The sequence below is a fragment of the Electrona antarctica genome (genome assembly GCF_951216825.1).
Source record: "Electrona antarctica genome assembly, chromosome: 6".
NCBI lineage: Eukaryota > Metazoa > Chordata > Actinopteri > Myctophiformes > Myctophidae > Electrona > Electrona antarctica.
Genome location: NC_136811.1, coordinates 54,272,919 through 54,292,311, shown reverse-complemented (window position 1 = coordinate 54,292,311; position 19,393 = coordinate 54,272,919). Strand labels below are relative to the sequence as shown.

At 47.7% G+C, this 19,393-nt stretch overlaps 2 protein-coding genes across 2 annotated transcripts; one reads left to right on the top strand and one right to left on the bottom strand.

Annotated features, from left to right (window-relative positions):
- Positions 1-3,634: 3,634 nt before the first annotated feature.
- LOC306925160 (actin, non-muscle 6.2-like) lies at positions 3,635-10,243 on the top strand (the record flags this gene model as incomplete). Its single annotated transcript, XM_079503848.1, has 7 exons — positions 3,635-3,760; positions 5,503-5,622; positions 6,579-6,686; positions 6,908-7,022; positions 8,213-8,404; positions 8,660-8,844; positions 10,097-10,243. The coding sequence occupies 7 exons, from the start codon at positions 3,635-3,637 to the stop codon at positions 10,241-10,243; spliced, it is 993 nt and encodes a 330-aa protein (XP_079359974.1).
- Positions 10,244-16,600: 6,357 nt separating this feature from the next.
- On the bottom strand, positions 16,601-18,979 carry LOC306925159 (carnitine O-palmitoyltransferase 1, liver isoform-like; the record flags this gene model as incomplete). Its single annotated transcript, XM_079503847.1, has 1 exon — positions 16,601-18,979. The coding sequence occupies one exon, from the start codon at positions 18,977-18,979 to the stop codon at positions 16,601-16,603; it is 2,379 nt and encodes a 792-aa protein (XP_079359973.1).
- Between the last annotated feature and the right edge of the window lie 414 nt (positions 18,980-19,393).

Below are 19,393 nucleotides of genomic sequence, written 5' to 3'. Positions count from 1 at the left end.
CCTAGTAGGAAAGTCTGTGAAAGATTTCACGTAAATTGCACGCTGCGTTCATGATTTGGGGCTTTTTGTTCAAAATGGGCCAATCCTGCAAACTTTGAAAGCCAATGTTAGCCAATTAGGATGGAATCTGAAATATCGGACAGATCCACCTCGAACACATGCCTATAGAGATAGTTTGTAACGATTTGCGGAATGTTTGGACAGAATCTGGAGGAGTAATATCAAAAAATGTGTTTTTCAAAAGTCGGCCTCCTGGTGGCCGTTCTGGAAAATTTGGGGCAGAGGTTCATCGTTGGCATCCAGGGAGTGTGTGTGCAAAATTTGGCATTGACAGGGCCGGAGAGTAGCTGGTAACAGACGGACGGACGGACACACACACACACACACACACACACACACACACACACACACACACACACACACACACACACACACACACACACACACACACACACACACACACACACACACACACACACGGACAGAGTGCAAAACATACTCTATCCCCATGCCTTCGGCCTGGTGGAGACAATGAATGAATGAATTCAATTAATTCATGAAAAAAGAAACATGATACCCAAAGTAGTGTGCCCCCCCCCCCACACACACACCCCAATGTCTTGCATTATTTTATCTTGCCACTTTTAATGAATAACTAACAGCGTAGTTAAAGGACGGTGCACTATAGGTAACATTCAGCCTAGTTTTAAAACAATACGTATGTAAATATTTTAGCCCTCATTTCCCTCTATAAGCCACTATTGTGCCTGTTTCCTGGCAGAAAGACACATCACATATCCCTCTGGCTGTATTTTGTTTTTGTTGCACTGTTTATGTTGACATTCATCCCTTGCAGGGATGTGTTTTTCCAAAGTCATATAAGATTAATTAAAATTAATAATTAAGTAATTTCACATCCTACCTGGTTTTCCTCTTTTTTTGCTGTTGTTTTGTGTTTGTTTTTTTCATAGCCTATACTTTTTTTCATATTGCATCGAGTAAGAACTGCGTTCCAAAATTATCCCGGTGGTTTCACTCATGGATGTGAAGAATCAACGAGAAACACTAATGTTACTGCAGCTGAATTAGTTACATTTTCACCCTAGATAGTCAGTCACTCATATCAAATATCAGTGACTGACTATCGTAAACGATACAGAGCCACAGACATGCGCAGTTTGCTTATTTTTGCACCACAATGCTTATATGAGATTGATAAAAGGACACAATGTTATTCTCGATAGAGAAATTACTTCCGCAAACCGGGGGATGCGCAAGCGACGGCAGGACTTATTGGTACTCTACACTGTAGAGTACCAATATAGTCAGGACCTGTAGAGTCTACAGGTCTATAGTACCGATTACCGAAGATGTAGACTATATAGAAACATATACGTAGCATGAGTAGTGCCCATGACATGGGAACGAAATTCATTTTCTAGACACTTTTTCTTGGGTCCCGAGTCTGACACACACACAGAGCAATGTTATATGCTCTGGAGTGAGTGTGGAAGTCAAAGTTGCCCACCTCTGCATTAGACCATTTGATACTATAATGTTTTGATCTTTTGTTTTGGTCGCGAATACAAGCGGCCGAAATTAGTTTTCTTCGACGGGTGGCTGGCATCTCCCTTAGAGATAGGGTGAGAAGTTCAGTCACACGAGAGAGACTCGGAGTAGAACCGCTGCTCCTTTGCCTGGAAAGGAGTCAGCTGAGGTAGTTCATCTGGCTGGGATTCAGCTGCATCTGGTTAGGATGCCTCTCGGGCGCCTCCCTAGGGAGGTCCTCGACGCACGTCCCACTGGGAGGAGACCCCGGGGCAGACCAAGGCGCAGTTGGAGGAAATACATCGACTCACTGGCCTTGGAACGTCTCGGAATCCCCCCAGGAGGAAGTCACTAATGTTGCTCTGGAGAGGGAAGTCTGGAGCACTCTGGTGGAGCTGTTGCCCCCGCGACCCGACTACGGATAAGCAGTTGAAGATGGATGGATGTTTTGATCTCACCCATTCACACACACATTCATCCGATGGTGGAGGAAACTAAGGCCCCAACCTTCAGTGTCTTGAGTTGCTCAAGGACATTCAACACTAACTCTGGAGGAGCCCGGGATGGAACTGGGAACCTTCCGGTTGCCAAGTGGCCTCCTGAGCCACTGCCGTCTTGTATCAGTTAAGTCAAAGCAGCAATACCACCATGTAGGAAAAAAAATCTGTCCTGTATTCAAAATGTTACTTTATTAAAGTAGTATTGACATCAAAATGTTGATGTTCCTTTTTACTATAAGACCACGTTTTAAAAGAACAATTGAATGAATTAAATAGCAATATATTTTCTTCGATGGAAACGGACTGTCAGAAGAGGATTGTTTTTCTTCTCTAGTCTAACATAGCAACAGTAACCATGGGGTAAGAGGGGGGGGGGGGGCGGGACAACGAGCAGAGCTTGACAGAGTTTGAATTGGGCAACAGACGGAGTACATGCAAGAAGATTTACCTTCAATAACAACGTAAGTATGTTTAAAAAGGTTAAACGTTCTGTACTGTATATGTTCACTCATTCTCTCATTCAGTGATCCAGAGCACTTATCTAGAGCCAATGGCTCCTTATCTTATTCAATGTATTTTTGAACTTTTGTAAAACATTTTGTAATTTTTATTTTATGGTTGGTTCTCGACTCTTTCCTGAACCTCGCCTGTGTCTCATTGTCATTGATCTTACTGTCTGAAGTATCTTATCTTTACTGCACATCATAAAAAGCAAACACACCTGCATGAATTCACCCTTTGGAACGAACATGACTCAGTCATGAGTCATGACGGCCTCTGTGAGGGTGTGTAGAGAGAATATAGTGATGCCCAGAGCCATAGAGTAAGACAGAGTTACGACATTGAGGGGTCAGAACAATGCATTGTTTTCAACGAGGGCGGCGCAAATAAGAGCTATTTTAGGCATGTGTGCAACATGACAACTATGACTAAGTATTGTAACTAAGTATTCTACAGTGACAACTAAAGTCTCTGTAATGTTTGTACTATTACTAAAAAACGATCTAAAATAAAGGGATTTAAGATCATTAAAACTGGGCTGTTGCCTGAGTCCAGTGCATTCTGCCAACTTCCGGTCCAGGACTTTGTCACTGTTCGCGATGCTCTTGCCAATAGAAGTATATAGAAGACTTGCCCCATGAAGTGAACGGAGTTGTCGTAACTCTGTCTTACTCTGTGGCTCTGGTGTTGCCCTACCTGAAACCTTCTAGTTAGCAGTCTCTTGGAATCACATAATGAAATAATATAACGATGAGGGGAAGAGGTGGTGGAGTTGGCTGTTTCAGCAGACAGTTTGAGGGTCCAATGGAGTTGAGAGGTTTTGTCCGAAGCACTTTTTACAACTTTTCATTAATTGGTTCCATATTGTTTTAACCAACACACAGACTTAAAGGGTGTTCAATGGCACTGATGTATGCAATAATAATAATAATAATAATGGCAAATCGAGTGGCAAAGCGACAGGCAAAGTGACTTTAACATTGTCTAACGTCGTTTAATGCAATCAGATGGGCTGTCAAGGCCAGTTCCTGCATAACTTCCGGGTTTGATGATGATGTCACGTGCGTACCCTCTATAGAAGTATCATGGATGATGATGCCATCTCTGCCCTGGTGATTGATAACGGCTCCAGGACGTCCAAGGCAGGGTTTGCTGGAGACGATGCGCCTCGTACTGTCTTCCCCTCCGTCGTTGGACGACCCAGAAACCAGGTTTATAACCGTGGCGTGCTCGCACGCAATTCCCTTATTTTATGCAATATTGTTTATTTCGTCACAATCGATGCCGGTCCATCTACACGTGACGTGCGTTTTATTGTATTGCAACTAGGGATGTCCCAATACACTTTTTTCGTCCCCGATCCGATCCCGATAACACGATTTCTGTGTTAGCCGATACCGATACCGAATACTGATACCTGAGAATAATATTTATCATAAAAAATCAAAAAAATACTTATTTTATCTCATGTTGTTTATAGCAGACTCCTTACTCTAATGTGCACTTGCAGTTTGGGCAACTCGAAAGCAAACTCCACATGTCCCAACATTTTATTCACCTGCCATAGTGTCAACCCCTAAAGCAGGGTTCCCCAATAGGCGGCCCGCGGGCCGGAGCGCCCCCTTGCGGCCCACGGAGGAATTTATATCTGGGGTTCCAGATATAAATGGCATTAAATGGGGGTCAGTAGCCTATGCATGTCAAACTGGGCATCCTTTTCAAATGGGGTCTTGTCCTGAAAATGAATTTTCAGGGCAAGACCTCGACCTCACGCGTGCGGAATCGGCCCCCAGCCTGGTACCCTAGTCAAAATATGGCCCTTGAGGAAAATTAATTGGGGAACCCTGCCCTAAAGGCTCATACATAGTCTGTATTTTCGGTGGTGGGGTGACCACCGAACTACAACATGACGTCACAAGCCGCGGTGAAGAGCAAACCACCGCCCCAGCCCTTCTCTCTGTTTTTACTCACGACCGTTCAACGTTATTTCAGCTCCGGTGGTCAACCGGAGCGGTGGTCAGCTCACCACCGAAAATCCAGACTATGAATGAAGGCCTATGAAGGCCTTTACCCGTGTCGGATCGGTGGTTAGACTGGCATGTTCACCGATACCGATATGACCCGATATGACCAAAAAGGGCCGATACCAATACTTTTCCGATACCAATACAGACAGTATCGGGACATCTCTAATTGCAACCATACATTTATTAGCCACTTTCAACGTGGTATCCCTCCCTAGTTTGGGAAGGTCATTATAGATTTATCTAGATTTAGCTTGACTGATTTAGCATGCAGAGAGCTTGTAGATCCACTATTTTCGCTATTTTAGAAGTGGGGGCTTAAGTGGTAACTTATTTTGTGCCACCCCCCAATTTATTTCTGAAATTACTTCACGCCTCTGGTTGAATTGTGTTTGAATTGTGTGTTCATGTCTTTAGAGCAGTGGTTCTCAACCAGTGGTCCGGGGACCACCAGTGGTCCTTGAGGAGGTTGCAGGTGGTCCCCAGCTAAATGGTGGAGAGTTAATTTGTAACCAAACGGATGCTTGTAGATCTTTAACTCTTGAGTTAAATTATTGTTAAACACCCGCTTAATTTACAAGACGTGTACACAATTAGATAATGTGTAGAACAATTTGTTATTGTGATCAAACATTTGCCTGTTATCTCTCCTATGGTACCAACGGGAGGCATACTTTGGTTAGACATAGCATTGGTTAGACAAAGCATTGGTTAGACATAGCATTGGTTAGACAAAGCATTGGTTAGACAAAGCATTGGTTAGACAAAGCATTGGTCCGACTGGATTAAGGTTGCAAACTCATATCCAACGACAACAAAACAATTTGGGGTCTGTGGTTCAAATGATGAATAAATAATGGGCCTTGACATGAAAAGGGTTGAAAACCACTACTTTAGAGTGATGGTGTTGACCTTGTTTCTCTCCTCAGGGAGTGAGAGGTCAGAAGGACAGTTCCGTAGGAGATGAGGCCCAGTCAGAGAGGGGGATCCTCAGCATCACATATCCCATAGAACGAGGCGTCATCACCAACTGGGATGACATGGAGAAGGTGTGTGTGTGTGTGTGTGTGTGTGTGTGTGTGTGTGTGTGTGTGTGTGTGTGTGTGTGTGTGTGTGTGTGCGTGCGTGCGTGCGTGCGTGCGTGCGTGCGTGCGTGCGTGCGTGCGTGCGTGCGTGCGTGCGTGCTTGGACCACGAAAACAAATCTCTTTAAAACTCAAGTGTACAATTTAAAAAACTCTGTTTATGCGACCCCGCGTCCCCTTCGTCAAACACTTAACAATGTGCAGTTAAAAGTATGTACTGTATAACTCATTAACGGTCAAAACAACCATTAACAAACATTTAACCAGTCATCAATAACTTATCGATTAACAGTTTGCGAATGATACTCGTTAACGGTCAGTTTGTCAGTGAATGTGAGCTACATCAATGATTATGGATCCATAAACAACCATTAACAAACATTTAACCAGTCATCAATAACTTATAGATTAACAGTTTGCGAATGATACTCGTTACTTTTTTAATGGCTGCACTATACTGTGTGAAACCTATTTATTCTGTGCAGTAGATCTGGTGTGAAACCTGTTTATAATGTGTAGATCTGGTGTGAAACCTGTTTATTCCGTGTAGATCTGGTGTGAAACCTGTTTATTCGTGTAGATCTGGTGTAAAACCTGTTTATTCCGTGTAGATCTGGTGTGAAACCTGTTTATTCCATGTAGATCTGGTGTGAAACCTGTTTATAATGTGTAGATCTGGTGTGAAACCTGTTTATAATGTGTAGATCTGGTGTGAAACCTGTTTATTCCGTGTAGATCTGGTGTGAAACCTGTTTATAATGTGTAGATCTGGTGTGAAACCTGTTTATAATGTGTAGATCTGGTGTGAAACCTGTTTATAATGTGTAGATCTGGTGTGAAACCTGTTTATTCCGTGTAGATCTGGTGTGAAACCTGTTTATTCCGTGTAGATCTGGTGTGAAACCTGTTTATTCCGTGTAGATATGGAACCACGTCTATAAAGAGCTTTGTGTGACTCCTGAGGAGCGTCCAGTTCTGCTGACTGACATTCCTTCCAACCCCAAGGTCAACAGAGAGAAAATTACACAGGTGATTAAGGTCAAACACGGTCTCTTCCATTCACACATGGGTGTCGTTTTGGGGTTACACGGATTGGCAATTGCCACCCCCTCTATAGACCCAGCTGCAGAAAAAAACGTGGGCTAAAGTCCTTGATTTTGCGATGTAGGTATTGTAGGTACCTAGGTATTGATGCAGGTATTGTGGTTGACTGTGGTGATGGTGTGAGCCACGCTGCGCCCGTCAATCAGTTCAACGACGCTAAGGTTGTGCCTCATGCCATCAAGAAGCTGGACCTGGCTGGCTCTCAGGTGACTGATCATATGATGCAGTTGCTCAATGACAGAGGCTGTGGAATCACTGCTGGTATGTATGTAGGCCTATACCATTCTGACTCATGTGGTGGGAACTGATGCTTCATGTTTCCACCCATGCGTGCGTGCGTGCGTGCGTGCGTGCGTGCGTGCGTGCGTGCACGTGCATATGTGCATATGTGTGCACTCCTATAGAGCGTCGCAGTCCCGCCCCCTTTCATGACAACGCCAGGCCCAGGAAATGAATCCCAATGCATTTTTCCCATAGACATTTCAAAAAGTATTTATTTAAAGACCTTTTAAGTGTCGAACGAAGCCAACTCGAGTCGTGACAAATCATGACAACAAACACAATATTTTGGACCAAACAAATAATTACAAAGAAGAAAAACAACAAAAAAAGTTGAACCTGCCGTGTTTTTCTACTTTCTAATTCTTTGTTTGGCCCAAAACATTGTGTTTATTGTCATGATTTGTCACGACAAGAGTTTGTCCGCGGCGTAAACGTCTTTAAATAAATACTTTCTGAAAAGTCTATGAGGAAAATGAACGGGGATTTCTTTTCCGGGTCTCTCGAGGGGGCGGGACTGCGAGGCTCTATACTTGCTTATAATAATGGTAAAGTCAAATTGTTTTTTGATGCGAGGAAAGGAAAAGCATTTGATTGGGAGGAATGTACAGTATAAATGTTCTCTGTCTATTTAATACTGACGTTTATGATTTGTTGCCGCACTGCCATTTTATTCAGTTATTCTAACTGTTCTATTCTTTTAATTCTGTCTATTTTAAATGTATATTCAAATGTGCTTGTATAATGATTTATATGTTTAATGGTCATGATACTTGAGGGGCAGACAGTCTGGAGGCTGGAAACAACACATTTAGTCTTTAAATCATAATCAGACCCATTTCAGATATCAGATCAGATATGAAATATCCCAGATATGAATATTTATTTTATGAATAAAATATGTCAGATATGAAATGGGAGGAGACCCCGGGGGAGACCAAGGCGCAGTTGGAGGAAATACATCGACTCACTGGCCTTGGAACGTCTCGGAATCCCCCAGGAGGAAGTCACTAATGTTGCTCTGGAGAGGGAAGTCTGGAGCACTCAGGTGGAGCTGTTGCCCCCGTGACCCGACTACGGATAAGCGGTTAAAGATGGATGGATGGATGGATGGAGATATGAAATATCTGATCAGATATGAAATATTATGTCTATAATCTCTTCCTCTACAGCAGAGCGTGAGCTGGTGTATCAGATGAAGGAGAAAGCGTCCTATGTGGCGCTGGACTTTGACCAGGAGATGCAGAACGCTGCCTCCTCTTCCTCACTGGAGAAGAGCTACGAGCTGCCTGATGGTCAGGTGATCACCATGGACAACGAGAGGTTCCGCTGCGCTGAGGCCCTCTTCCAGCCCTCTATCATTGGTTAGTACAGTACAGTACAGTACAGTACAGTACAGTACAGTACAGTACAGTACAGTACAGTACAGTACAGTACAGTACAGTACAGTACAGTACAGTGAAAATGAATGAAACTAGCTTGGAGTTCCGAAGGCGATTGCTCATTTCCCCCTCAAGATGCTGCTTGTTTTGATAATTAGACAACACAAGTGTTTACCAAACACTTGTGTTTGATTGGGGGGAGGGGGGCAATCAACCTCTGTCTCTCCTCCTGCTCAGGTATGGAGTCCGTGGGCATCCACGAGATGACCTACAACAGCATCATGAGCATAGACAGCGTGGACATCCGTCAGCTCCTGTTTGCAAACATATTGCTGTGTGGCGGCACCACCATGTTACCAGGCTTCGCTGATCGCCTGCAGAAGGAGATGACTGCTCTCGCTCCTTCCACTGTGAAGGTCAAGGTACGAGGAGGATGTATCTATTTAACTTTGTGCATAGTCAGTGAGTTTAATGTATTGAGTATTGACACAATTAGCTCTTCGCTAAATCCCACCCCAAATGTCCAATGCCAATCCAAATAGTTTAGGAACTGCATGTTGCTATGCAGGTCAAGCTTTCGGCCACCTCATAGCTGTCAACGTTATTTTGCATGGCTGTGTTGTTGAACATTTACACGGCTTAATGTCGGGAAAGACTGATCCACCCAGGTGATGGCAATAATACTAATGACCGTAGTCTTACCGTGCAACATGAAAACTCCTGTCGGGCGGCCATTAAAAGTTGATTGTCATTTCCTCATATTTCTAGTTTATTTAAATAATTTGCCCAGTGCATAGCCTACTGCAGGCCTGTTTGACTAGATTTATTACATTTTTAAAGACATTTTGAAGGTTTTGCTTCTGAAATAATCCATTATTTGGAGAAATTCTGGAGAAATCCCATCATTTAACCTACATCTCAATGGGTGAGAAGGACAGCTTGACCTGTCTCTTCGCTGAAACGTGCCTATTTGACAAGGACGGGTTGGGGAGGGACTTAGCGAAGGGCTAATTGAATTAAACATTGGGTCCAAGCATTAATCAAAAGCCCATGAATAAAAAGGTACAATACTTACACAACACAAAACCCCATGACTCATACAAACTTGAAACTTGAAACTTGAAAACAAAGACTTGCATTGTGGGTTTGAGCTGACAGGCACTTTTTTATGTCAATCAATCAAGTCACCTTAATTCAAGTGGCAGGTGGAAAAAAATACATTTTTATATTTAAATTATATATATATTTAGGGGCATGTCATGTGATCTACCTGCACAGCCTTTGTGATCATCACGATCTACCTTTTGGGCACCCCTGGGTGTGGTTTGGTTTGCATTGCGTGTGAACCAAACTCCACATAGAGAACTAAACTAAAAGGTTCATAACCGTTCACTATGTGTAGGGCTATACAATGAATAGGATATACCTGTATATGTGTTGCAGTACAAGTGAGAAAAACGTGTTAGGGGTGTCAGCAGGTTGTAACTTGTAAGCGGGGAACATCGATTTCAGGGAACCATGGGGAACATAATAGGTAGCCTACAGTACATTCTTATTTTGGTTTTCGTCAGTGAAAAAATGTATAGTCAACAAACACTTTTTCATCGTAATCGACGAACACGGCGGGATGGATTGTTGAAAATGTCTTCCTCTCCGTACTCTGCTGCTCTCCAGGTCGTTGCGGATGCTGAGAGGAAACACAGTGTGTGGATCGGTGGTTCCATCCTGGCTTCTCTCTCCACCTTCCAGAAGATGTGGCTCAGCAAGCAGCTGTATGAGGAGCACGGTACCTCTATTGTCCATCGCAAGTGGAGTTGGTAACCAAATGGACTCTTATTAGATCTTTAACTCTTTGGGAGTACGTGAAATTAAACCAAATGTTAAATGTATTGTTAAACATCACCATTACTTCATTTAGAAGACGTCTAAGCACTTAGAGAATGAAGAGTTGAGACGGGAAAAAAAACATTTAAGTCCATATAATTTATTCTGACCCCTGCCACAAATCTGCCCTGACCCCTTATCCATCATTTATAAATGAAATTATAAATAAATGTAATTGTTTTTAGATTTGACCTGAATTCCCCTTTCATTGTCAATGGCAAATATGAGACGTGTGGGGCCAAAAGCTGTTTATAGAAGGGGCTAGACTCCCACACTTTATTGACTTGCGAGCTACTTTGAAAATGACGAGCTCAACAAGATCTACCTTCCAAAAAACAGTATTATCCCATAGCTGATTTCTTTGTTTTAAATGTACCTAGCGACGCACTTGAGGAATAGAGGGGAGGATGGGAGGAAATGTAACTGGTAGGGTTTTAAAATATATATATATAACTATATAATGCTACTGACATCTGTGCGCAACACACTTGAAAACAAAGACTTGCATTGTGGGTTTGAGCTGACAGGCACTTTTTTATGTCAATCAATCAAGTCACCTTAATTCAAGTGGCAGGTGGAAAAAAATACATTTTTATATTTAAATTATATATATATTTAGGGGCATGTCATGTGATCTACCTGCACAGCCTTTGTGATCATCACGATCTACCTTTTGGGCACCCCTGGGTGTGGTTTGGTTTGCATTGCGTGTGAACCAAACTCCACATAGAGAACTAAACTAAAAGGTTCATAACCGTTCACTATGTGTAGGGCTATAGTTACATCCCTGTGTCTACATTGGGATTATTGCACGGGTGGAATGGATACTAAAGGTGTGAATCCTCATTGCTCTCATAATTCAATTCAAAATCCTGTCAATCCTCCTGTCAATGTTCAATTAGATTCTACAATGCATATTGATGCATCTGTTGTCTGGCTCAGGGGGGCCGTGTCAAAATTGAAGGCACAATTTCCCAGAGATTCCTTGCGAGGCGTGAGCGGAAGCTTGTCAAGCTTATGTTGTAGTTGATGTTGTAAGATGATAAGAGCTCCCCTCACTTCACACGGGTGTGATTATTATTTTTTAATATCTGTCCCATCCTATGTCCAGTTTTTGGTGTGTGTGCAAACCCAGCCATTGTCCTTTAAACACAAACATTAAATGCCATTGACAATGAATGGACACATTTTGAGTGTTCATGTAAACGCACATTGCGTGACGCAATCCTGATTGGCCGGAATGAGATGATTTATGATGATGTATGATGACTGCTAGCGGCTAAATGTTCATAGTTAGTATAAGCAGTCACATTCTGTTATGACGCACGCACACAGCACACAAGCACACGTAGTACAGGAAGAAGGGGTCATTACGACCCTCGTGCCTACTGTAAGGCTGAGCTCACACCTTTCATGCAATTCTCTGTGCTCGTTGGGTGTTGTGTCATGGCCGCCCAGCGGCCCAATGCATTTCCAATGGAGGTCACATGGTTTGACCCAACATTGTGTTGTGTGAGGGGGAGGGGCGGACGACTGCGCCCCTCCCCCTCACACAACACAATGTTGGGTCAAACCATGTGACCTCCATTAGAAATGCATTGGGCCGCTGGGCGGCCATGACACAACACCCAACGAGCACAGAGAATTGCATGAAAGGTGTGAGCTCAGCCTAAGTCAACAACTGTGCTTGACTGTGTGACTTTCCTCCCAGTATGGAGGAAAAATGCTTGGGATTTTTACTGCATGTGATATAATTCAAATTGCAGTTGTCCTCGCTCGCTCTATGAGCACGGCGCCAGAACTGCTTGTGGCGCAGCTGCAGCCCGTCAAGCCTAATTTACGGTCGAGAATGGCACATCCGCGGTTGCGGTTGTGAGCTTGCATGTCAGCTGTTCTCGTCACACAATAGAAGGTATGCGCGTGACATCATCATAACCGGAAGTTCTGCCGGGAACGCCTACTGATAGTGACAAAAACGACTCTCTGGCCTTGACCCCAAACAGAAAAGTCCTATCTGATAGCATTATACAACATAAAGTCCTATCTGATAGCATTATACAACATAAAGTCCTATCTGATAGCATTATACAACATAAAGTCCTATCTGATAGCATTATACAACATAAAGTCCTATCTGATTATAGCATTATACAACATAAAAGGGTCCTTGAGGGAGTTCCAGGGGGTCCCCAGGGGTCCTTGAGGGAGTTCCAGGGGGTCCCCAGCTAAATGATAGTTTGGGAACACCATTTGTACACTCTCAGAGTTAAATTAACATTGATTTGACAATATAAATTGGGGGTCTCAGAGATAGAAATGCCATTAAATAGGGGGTCCGTAGACTAGTATGCATGTCAAACTGGGGGTTCTTGAAATTTAACAGGTTGAGAATCACTGCTAGAGCCGTAAACATCTTCTCTTAAGGGGGTCCCTGGCATTATCTCTTCAAATGGGGGTCCACAGGGCTAATTAGTGGGGCTAATTATTAGTGTGAATTTGGGGGTCCTTGACATGCAGGGAACCACTGCTTTATCTATACCGTTGCGGGGTGAAGTTGTATGTTTGGGTCTCACCAGCCTGCCAACACACAAGAGGGAGGTGGTTGGGCTAGGAGCGTCTCCTGCCAACACACAAGAGGGAGGTGGTTGGGCTAGGAGCGTCTCCTGCCAACACACAAGAGGGAGGTGGTTGGGCTAGGAGCGTCTCCTGCCAACACACAAGAGGGAGGTGGTTGGGCTAGGAGCGTCTCCTGCCAACACACAAGAGGGAGGTGGTTGGGCTAGGAGCGTCTCCTGCCAACACACAAGAGGGAGGTGGTTGGGCTAGGAGCGTCTCCTGCCAACACACAAGAGGGAGGTGGTTGGGCTAGGAGCGTCTCCTGCCAACACACAAGAGGGAGGTTGAATGAAATGAAACCAACACTCCCCCAAAACAACCTGTGTGTACATTTCCAACCAGATCTGTGGATCTGGTTGGAAATGTATTACATGAAACAGTCACCTGTGCCAATGTGTCTCAATGTTTGTAAACAGATAATTGGTCTTAAAACATGAACGTCTCAACGTCAAATTAAAAAAAGAAATCACACCCGTGTGAAGTGAGGGGCGCTCGTTTCATCATACACCGATGTATACATCACATTCCGTGCTCAGCCAATCAAATCATCACAAATGTCATTCGAGCCCATCACAATTTTGCTTGTCTTCACTTTTCTGTCCTCACTTTTGTCTTCAATGTTTGTTTTTACACAAACGCAGAAAGCTGGGCATAGGAGGGGCTAGCGCCCCTCAAAACATAACATGTAACATAACGATACATGTCTATAGCCTATAGGCCTACCTATTGTGAAAAGGTTCGGTCCTCAAATGGAAACAAATGAATAATTCAGCAGTGCATCGACAGCTGTAAACCTTGTAACAGTCAGCTGTTATTGACGATATTCAGGCCACGGCCATCTTGCCAGCAAGGTGCTAACTAGGTGCAACTTCCCATAGACAGCCCATTCATCCAAACAGAAAAGTCCTATCTGATTGCATTAAACCATGTTAAACTCACCAATATTGCAGCTGCACGACACATGTTAGTGTCAGTTTGGGAGTCCTCGTTGGATATCACTCAACAGCCCAGTGTACCACCTGTTGTGAAGGCGGTTGCTTTACTAAAAACAATTGCTTCCAAAGTCCAATACTTAAAATAAAATCACTTGCAAGGAATTTCTTGCAAGGAAGTAGCTCATAACAAGTCTACAGTGGATTTTTATGAAACAAACACTTAGCAGATAGAAAGAGAATAATTCAAGCATTTCGCACAGCTGCAATTTTGGTGAGTTTAATACAATCGGATAGGACGGATGGAGCTTTCTTTTGTCATGTGTTTGAGACAATATCCGTTACCATTAAGGACAGAACCTTTTTACTTGACATTTAACCACTTAAAGCACAGATTAGCATCCCTATTCTGGGGAGGAACAATTCGCCCCAAAATAGCCGATCTACAAGCTCACAACGTGTCACGTTGTGACGCGTAGTGAGCGTAGATCTGCTAATTTTGGTGAAGGGACTTTGTTTACTGTTGATTGAAAGTAAATCACACTACTCGTGAAGGGCGCCTCCTAATGTTTGTTTAACTGCTCTAAACAAGCACTAAAAGTCCATAGACTTGGCTGCCACATGACGTAATTGCAAAAGCCAGGCGGTGGAAGGCCGCCAGGCACGGACTTGTGTGGGACAAGCACAGGAACTCCTGAACAGAGTAATGAATTGCATTTTTATAGCGCTTGTCCAAGTGCTCAAAGTGCTTTACAATGGTTCATTCATTCATACATTGGGAGGTGAAGCGGCGAACAGTCGACACCAGCGTCCTCACTTCCCACATTCACACACCAATGGTGGCAATGCTCACACAGACCAACTCATTGGAGGCAATGTAGGGTGCAGTGTCTTGCCCAAGGACACTTCGACATGTGGACAGGAGGAGCCGGGATTCAAACCGCCTATCCAGGGATCATTGGACGACCTGCTCTCGAGAGTGGAGTTAGAGTGTGCCAAGGTTGGCCTTTAGGCTAAATGCCAAGAAGACTGAGGTTATCACCTACAACATCTCACCAAGAAGACGGAGGTTATCACCTACAACATCTCACCGGAACCTCCGACCGGAGGCACTGTGCTGAAGGAAGTCAAGGACTTCAAGTCTCATGGGTCAACTCAACCGAGCAGGATCTGGAAGTGAGGACGGCACTTGCATGGAGGGCACGGCATGGAACGGCATGCAGGCCAGCGCATGGAACTCCAACCTCCCCCGCCCAAATCAAACTCGGCTTCTTCTATGCAACGGTGGAGTCTGTTCTTCTATACGGCAGTTAATGCTGGACTCTGAAGCCAGTCCTACAGTCTCTAGACGGGCGCTACACCAGAATGTTGCGTGCAGTATACTTAACATCAGCAGAGTGTTACCAACAAGATTCTAAGTATGAGGGAATACCAAGGGTGAGCCAGAAAATAGCAGCCAGGAGAACGAGACCAGCAGGACACTGCCAAAGATATCAAGACCTGCCAGCCAGCAAATTGGTGCTGTGGGAACCAACACCCGGGCATGGATCACGAGGACGTCCCACGCTAACATAAATGGATGCACACAAAGTACCAACGAGCTGGCGGGTTGTACAGTACGGAGAACTGGGATGACTGGAAGTGACGACGGAAGGCTCGTCTGAGCAGCACCTAGAGAGAGCAGCGGATTCGACCGTTATCTCTGCATTGAATCGGCAAAATCATCCGTTATCAGCACCTTTGAATGAGCTCAGTATGGCCATACTGGCATACTCACCCTTGGCTGAACATAGCCTGGTCAAGGTTTCCCCCTGGTGGACGTGTCATTTCCAACTATTGTCGGCTCATGGAAACTAGGGGCTACTAATATACTATTATCTGCCTATCGGGACGTAACTCGGACGGCACTGAGTCGGGTCTGGTGGCCGTCGCAACGCTCGGCACGGCGACTTGCTCGGCTTGCGCCTCGCTCGGCGGTGCCTCACGTGGCTCAAGGCCACCAGACACGGCGCGCCTCCGTCAGGACATCAGTGATAATGACAATAGGTGATAATGACATACTGAAACAGTGAGTATGCCAGTATGGCCATACTGAGCTCATTCAAAGGTGGCACCGAGTACAGTGCAACTCACGTCCGTTGTAAGTCTTGACCGGTGGTTTTCAACCCTTTTCATATCAAGGTCCATTATGTATTCTGCATTTTAGCCACAAACCACCATTTGATGGATTTAGCCTCTGAGACCCAAAACGAAAGAATATTTTGTCGTCGTTGGATATAGATTTTGTCCACAAATCAGGCAAACGTTGATCAACATTACAATTATTTTACATCTAATTTACATCTAATTGTGTAGACTTCCTGTAAATGAATTAGCCTAATGCAGGTATTTAACAATAATCTAACTCTCAAATGGACCCTGGCGGGTCAATTTGTTTTCATTTTACACTCAAGAGTTATTAAAGATCTATAAGGGTCCATTTAGCTATACCAACTCTCCATCATTTAGCTGGGGGACCACCTGGAACGCCCTCAAGGACCACTGGTGGTCCCCGGACCACTGGTTGAAAACCACTGGTCTCTATAGACGGTCTCAGTTAAACTGAAGTATTCTGCGGCACCATTGGACTTATTATATACTTCACGTTTTCGTTCTCTCAGGCGGCGGCTCGATCGCTTCACGTCTCTGTGGACTGGAGGCCAGTGGGCTGGAGGCCATGGCTTCTCGCCCGGGGGCAGCTCGTCAATCACTTCACGTCTCCGTCGTCGTCGAGCTGGAAGAGGTCCCTCATGTCCAGCATGGCCCGGCGGATGTTGGCGCCAAATCGGTGCGAGTCGGTCTCGGGGCTGGAGTGCTTGCTGGACACGTGGAAGTTGATGAGGTCCTCGCCCACGATGATGTAGGACACGCCGTAGCCGTCGTCAGCCACGGGGCCGAAGCCGCCGCCCAGCGACACGTACTCGGGGTGTCGCTCCAGGTTGCGCAGCGTGTCGGGCTGCAGCGGCGTCTGGCTGGTGGACAGCCGCCACGGCTCCGACAGCACCTCACGCAGGAACGGCGAGTCCTCGCCCATGAACTTGGAGACCACGTAGAGGCAGAAGAGGTGGCGGTCGATGCCGCGGCCCGTCATGGCCGCGCGGTACATGCCCTGGTGCTTCTCAGCCGCGCGCCTCAGCAGCGCCAGGCAGCACTCGCGTGTGGTCGCGGCTGCTGCGCCGTCGTCGTCCATGGCGCGCACGAAGGCACACGTCTCGGCGGTGCAGGAGCGCACCGTCTCGGTGCGGCCCTCCAGGAAGAGGCGCGTCATGGCCGACTCGTACGTCAGGCAGAAGGCGCCCTTGTCGCGGCGGTGCGCGAGCTGAAGGGCGATCTGCACGAAGGCGTCGGGGCTGACGCGGCAGCGCTTGATGAGGCCCTTGCCGAAGTCGTCGAAGGGGAAGACGTGCGCGTCCACATCATCCGCCAGGCTCCGCGCCACGGCCAGAGAGCCGCGGATGGCCTCGCGGCACTCGGCCGGGAGGTCCCAGCGGAGGCGCTGGGGCGGCGGCAGCGAGGGATGAGGCTCGCCGCGGCAGTGGCCGTCCTCGGCATAGCCGAGCACGGGGCCGGGGTCCAGCGAGAGCACGTGCTCCCAGAGGTGGCCCACCACGGGCGCGTCGGCCCACGAGTGCTCGGCGTTGAGGCCCATGGTGCCGTTGGCGAACACCACCAGGTTGAAGGACTTGTCGAACCAGCGGTCGTGGCACTTGCCGTGCAGCAGTGCCTTGGCGAAGGCGTCGAGCGAGCGCACGGGGTCGTCGGCGTCGAAGCGCTGCTCCGTGTCGTCGAGCGTCATGAAGAAGGCCGCCTTCTCGACGGCGTCCAGTGAGCGCCGGTTCACGCCGCGCGCAAAGTGGGCGTTGCGCGCCGCGGCCCATGGCGCCCGCTCGCCGGCCGTGAGCGCCGCCAGGAACTCCTCGCCGTCCTGCGGCGGAGACTCGTCGGCCAGGATCCTGGCCATCTGCTGCTCGATCTCCCGCGGGTGCAGCAGCCGCCCGTCGTAGAAGAGCGTCACGCGGAAGTAGCGCCCGCGGTGGTACACGGCCACGTGCCGGCTCTCGGCCACGTGCTGGACGGCGTCGGCCTCGACGCCCGGCACGCGCGTCGTGTTGAACATGCGCTCGTATTGCGCCGAGCACGTGGGCACGGCGCCCTGCAGCACCATGAGCGGTGCCACCTGCGCGCGGTCCAGCGCGCGGCGGTATAGCATGATGGCATGGACAGCGTTGCCGGCACGCGCCGCCTGCACGCTCGTGGGGAACACGTACAGGAAGTCCATGGCGTAGTAGTTGCTGTTGACCATGATGGGCCCGCGGCCGTGCAGGTACACGTACTCCTCCCACCAGTCGCTCACGTAGTTGGACGCCCACCAGGCCTTGAGGCGCAGGTAGCGCTGCAGCCGGGGCGCCAGGCCGCGCTCGAAGTCGCCGGCCAGTGTTGCCATGCGCGCGTACTCGCCGTCGTCCAACAGCGGGCGCACCGACTCCAGGTAGCGGCGGCAGGTGTCTCGCACAGCCGGCACGGGCAGCCGCGGCAGCGACGTCTGGAAGCTGTACAACATGGGGTCGGTGCCGCCCGAGAGCAGGCGCACCAGGAGCACCCAGAGGCGCGTGCGCCAGGGCGGTGGGGCGCCGTGAGGGGCCTCGATCCAGCCGTGCCACGAGAGCATGCACCGCAGGGCGGTCCGCGCCGCCAGGACCACGCCGACCCACAGGCCGGTGCCCACCAGCACCCCGCCCAGCACATGCTGCACGTCCGCGGACACACGGGGGCACGACGACGACATGCGCTCCACGACGGCGCCCGGCAAGCGCCGGCCCAGCGCGGCGCACAGCCCCAGCGAGGGGTCGGCCACGCGCCGGTACCGGCAGCAGGACATGTAGCACGCCACCACCGCCGCCAGACCGGCGGGGCTTCCCGGGTACACGCCGGTCATCATACCGTTGCGGAAGCGGACGAAGCGCTTCTTCCACGAGTGGACGCCCGACAGGTAGATCTGACGCAGTGCCTCGTGGCTCATCTGGCAGTCGATGCCGTCGCCCGAGACGGTGAACTGGAAGGCCACCGCCTGGTGCGCTTCCGCCATTGTGTCGGGTTAATTAACAGAAGCCCGGCTGGCCCTCGGGATGTGCTCGTGGATCCGTACGGCTTGCCGAGGAACCGGGCCGATGCGACTCGTAAAAAAACCTCCTGCTGTTTAACTTAGAATGTATCCTAATGCAGCGGAGATGCTTGCTGGGCCAGGGGACGTGAGGCGAGATGAAAGGGTCTTGGCTTTGGGCCAGGGGACGTGAGGCGAGATGAAAGGGTCTTGGCTTTCCATAGCAGGCCTACGAGCTTGAACCACAACACATGGTTGTTGTTGTGAGCAGCGGAGATCAGCATACCTGGAACGGGCAGGTGGTATTTCAAGGGTTCAGTCTGTGACGTCAAGTCATCTGTGGTGATGTCAGCGCTGTGATGATGTCAGCACTTTTTTTCTTGGTGAATAACAATTTTA